The 3,808-nt window shown below is 62.5% G+C and overlaps 1 protein-coding gene across 4 annotated transcripts in view; it reads left to right on the top strand.

Annotated features, from left to right (window-relative positions):
* The window catches only part of LOC101581406 (cytochrome b ascorbate-dependent protein 3), a 20,171-nt gene extending 17,684 nt beyond the window's left edge, over positions 1–2,487 (top strand). For 3 of the 4 annotated variants that reach the window (XM_023706984.1, XM_023706985.1, XM_023706986.1), the window contains 4 exons: positions 361–569; positions 835–989; positions 1,397–1,583; positions 1,909–2,487. In XM_023706984.1, coding sequence (XP_023562752.1) covers positions 361–569; positions 835–989; positions 1,397–1,583; positions 1,909–1,932 — 575 coding nt within the window. In that variant the 3' untranslated portion in view covers positions 1,933–2,487. The remainder of the gene's footprint in view (positions 1–360; positions 570–834; positions 990–1,396; positions 1,584–1,908) is intronic. The other variant, XM_012512817.2, reaches the window with a different exon arrangement.
* Positions 2,488–3,808: the final 1,321 nt, after the last annotated feature.

Genomic DNA, 3,808 nt, shown 5'->3' with positions numbered 1-3,808 from the left:
AAAAAAATATTTATTTATTTATTTTGTGTGTGGCCAGCTCAGCCCATCAGGGGGCGGGCTGGCTGGCATGTGGTGCTGGGGATTGAACCACGGTCCCTGTGCTTTGCTTGGCTTAGCTTGTTCTAAGTAGGTGCTTTAGACCACTGAGCCATCTCACCAGCCCTCCATTTTGTTTTTAAAGCTTGACTGTTTGAGGTGGGGTCTCATTTAAGTTTTCTGGGCTGGCCTAGAACCCATGATCTTCCTATCAGCCTCCTGAGTAGCTTCCACTCCACACCTGACTTGTTCTCTGTGGTTACTGTCCTGGGGACGGTGCAGGTGCACGCCAGAGCCCGCCTGACTTCTCTTCCTTGTGTACAGCGTCGCTGGTGTACCGCCTGCCACAAGCGTGGCGGGGGCCCCGGCTGCCCTGGAAGGCCCTGCATGCGGCCCTGCACCTGGTGGCCTTTGTTGTCACCGTGGTGGGGCTGGTCGCTGTCTTCCGGTACCACAGCCACGCCGGCGTCCCTCACCTTTACTCCCTGCACAGCTGGCTGGGCCTCAGCACTGTCGTCCTCTTCGCCTGCCAGGTAAGTTCCCCGCCTACCTCTTGCAGCCCCCTGGGGTCCCCTGGTCACTGCCTGGAGGCCACGTGGGGCGCTTCCCACAGCTGCAGGCATGGCCTGTACCCCCATCCCGGGCAGCTCAGCCCTCTGAAGAGAGGTGGTTTCTGCTGGAGGGATTTGTCGTGGCGGGGAGAGGGTGCTGGAGGCGGCTGGGAGGCAGGACAGGCCTGCAGGGTCCTCCGTGGCGCGAGCCCAGCAGCTCTGGCCTGCAGCCGCCCCCTCCCCCCAGTGGCTCCTGGGCTTCGCCATCTTCCTGCTGCCCTGGGCTTCACTGTGGCTGCGCAGCCTCCTGAAGCCGCTCCACGTCTTCTTCGGAGCCACCATCCTGGCTCTGTCCATGGCATCTGTCATCTCCGGCATCAACGAGAAGCTGCTCTTCAGCCTGTGAGTTTGTCTTCACGCCTGGGAGGCTGTGGGTCTAGGTGTGAGTGGTGCCCAGTGCTGGTCCTGAGAGCCAGGAGGGCGGTGTGCCGTCATCACTTCCCTGCCCTCCAGCCGCACGCCCCGTGACCACCACGTAGAGGTGAGGACAGGAAGGGAGGCTGAGGTGGCGGATTGGGAATTCCGGGTTAGCCCGGGCACCTTAGCACGCGCAGGCCGCTCTGAGCTGCACAGTGGTACTGTGTCTCTCAACACAGCCCAGACACGAGAGGTGGTCACTGCCCCATAGGACAGCAGCATGCGTGGCAGCACTGGGGGTGGAGAGCTGCCTGGGTGTCCCTGTGGCAGGGGCTCACAGTGGGTGCAGTCCTGGGGGCGTACTCTCCCCACTCATGGCATTGTGTTTCCAGCCTCTCACAGCCACCTTCTGTCACCTCCAGGAAGAATGCCACTGTGCCATACCAGAGCCTGCCGAGTGAGGCCATCTTTGCTAACAGCACAGGGCTGCTGGTGGTGGCCTTTGGGATGCTGGTCCTCTATGTCCTTCTGGCTTCCTCGTGGAGACGCCCAGAGCCTGAGGCCCTGGCTGACACACAGGTTGGGCTGCTGGTTCCTGCTTGAGGGTGGCTCAGGCCAGGTCTGGAGGGGACAGGGCCCTAGCCTGGGGGAGTGAAGACATGGAGGTGGCGTTTATACCCGGTGTCTGGGCTCCGGTGGTGGGACCCCCCCCTTCCCCAAGGAAGGGCTCCGGTGTGAGGAGGGCGCCTGGCTCAACACTCGGGCACCTGGGAGATGTAGGGAGATGGTGTGCCTGTGGGCTCCAGGCCAGAGCCTTCCTGGGACACCTGGAGGCTGGGCGAGGTCTGCCTGGGCGGGGTGGGGTACAGGACAGGGCTTCACCCCGTGCTCCACCTCTGTGCAGCCCCTGTTGTGCGAGCGGGCGTGACCAGGTACGTGCCCTTGGAAGTCACCACTGTGGTCTGCACCCCCAGAAGCAAGCGCCCGAGCTGCCTGCTGCAGTGGTGTCTCTTTGCTGGCTGCTGCCCCGGCTCCCCTGGTGGCTTTGGTGTCTCGGCAGGGACTTCTAGGTCTCCCGTTTGTGCAGGAACCTCACGCCCTGGCCACAGCTTCAGTGCTGATCTCCGTGTGGTTGCGTGGAGCCACAGGAGGTGAACCTGGGCTCCAGTGGTGGTCGCAGCCCTTTGTGGGCAGGTGCCTGTGCCCTGTTGTTGGCCCAGAGTGTTGCCTCACCGCACTGTGTGTGTGAGGCCTACGTCTCTTGTGACTCTTGTCAGCTGCTGTTCCAGCCAGGGCATGGATGGAAGCCCCACTTTGTCACCATGTCTCCAGAAGGCAAGGAGGGTGGCTGCCTTGCTCCCCTGGTGGCCGCAGGCCTCTTGCCCTCCCTTCTCACACATCATAGCCGGGGAAACCAAGGCCTGTGCGTGAAGCCCTGGGCTCACCCCGCTAAGTGCAAGCTCCTCTCCCACACTCTGGTCCAGGCCCCAACCCTCCCTGGCAGGAAGACACCCAGCTGTCCCCTGGGTGCACCAGCCCTGCAAGCATTTCCCTTGCTGTCGAAGTGTGACTTTCATTAAAGTCTGTGTTCCTAGCACCAACACCCTCCTGGACTAGTGTTTCTTCTGGTTTGGGGGACTTCATGGGCCTGGCGTTGGGCGGTTAGAGTGCCAGGAGCCTCAGGGCCCCACCCTCAGGACCAGGCCATTGCCACGGTCCTGCTGTGACATGAGAGCCTTCTCTGAAGGAAGATGCTGGTTAAATTAGTGCTGCGGCCTCGGGGACCACACAGGTGCTGTCTGCCCTCGAGGCCCTGACAGCTAACGGCTTCTTACCGCAAAAGCAAGTGCTTCCTGTATTATAATCTGGAAAACAACCCACAGAAAGCACAAGTGACGGGCCTGAGCAGAGACTACAGCAGCCTCATGGGCAGAGAAGCCTGCGGCCACCCCAAGAGAGCCTGAGGAAGGAGGAGAGAGCCCAGGTGCCTGCTCTGATGGCCTGGGGCCTCCCTGTGCTGTGCTCACCCACAGACCCCGCTAGGCCACCTGGGTCCCTCGGACAGGAGCGCCCAGGCACCCTGTGCTGAGGACTGGTGTGCCAGGAATGCCCTGGCCAGCGTGGCCTCCCCACTGCCCTGCAGGCCGCCTCGCCTGCTTGCCTGGCTGCTAGGAGGAGACAGCCTGGCAAGGTGGGTGGCAGCTGCTGCCCCTGGAGCTACGGCATAGGGTGGGTTTTCCTTCCTTGTTCTCGGCGCCCACTGGAGTCACCATGGTGTGGGAAGTCATGTTGACTGTCTGGCCTGCCACTGCTTGGGATGTGGGCGCAGCTGCTGGGCAGAGCCTCCTGGGTCTGGGCCTGAGCGAGGGAGTTCCAGTGCCCAGCCAGGATGAAGGTCCCCAGGAGTCAGTGGCTTCATGGCCATTTTTTTCTTAGCTTTTATTCCATGCAGACTGGGTTCAGGCTCAGCCTCTCTTCAGGGGGTTGAGGTCAGCACAGGGCTGGGCCAGCTTGGACCAAGGGGCAGGGCAGGGATGGCAGCCTGTACCCACCCTCCCTGACCAGAAGCCCCCCACTGACACCCTGGGCAGGTGCAGGGCTCCTGCCCCACCGGATGGCATGGAGGGAGGAGGGAAGCAATCAAATGCCTTGCGCCTGCAGGGCCTCCAGGATGGCTCGGAAGATGGCGGCAGCTGCCACTGCGCCGGGGTCTGGCTGGTCCAGGCGTGCCGAACTGATGTAGCTGGCCCTGCCTGCCCCAGCCTCCATGGTCCTGGTGGCCTCAGCTGCAGCCTCAGCACTCT

Source organism: Octodon degus, unplaced genomic scaffold (genome assembly GCF_000260255.1).
Source record: "Octodon degus isolate 3935 unplaced genomic scaffold, OctDeg1.0 scaffold00279, whole genome shotgun sequence".
Classification (NCBI taxonomy): domain Eukaryota; kingdom Metazoa; phylum Chordata; class Mammalia; order Rodentia; family Octodontidae; genus Octodon; species Octodon degus.
This window is presented reverse-complemented; position numbering and strand designations above follow the sequence as displayed.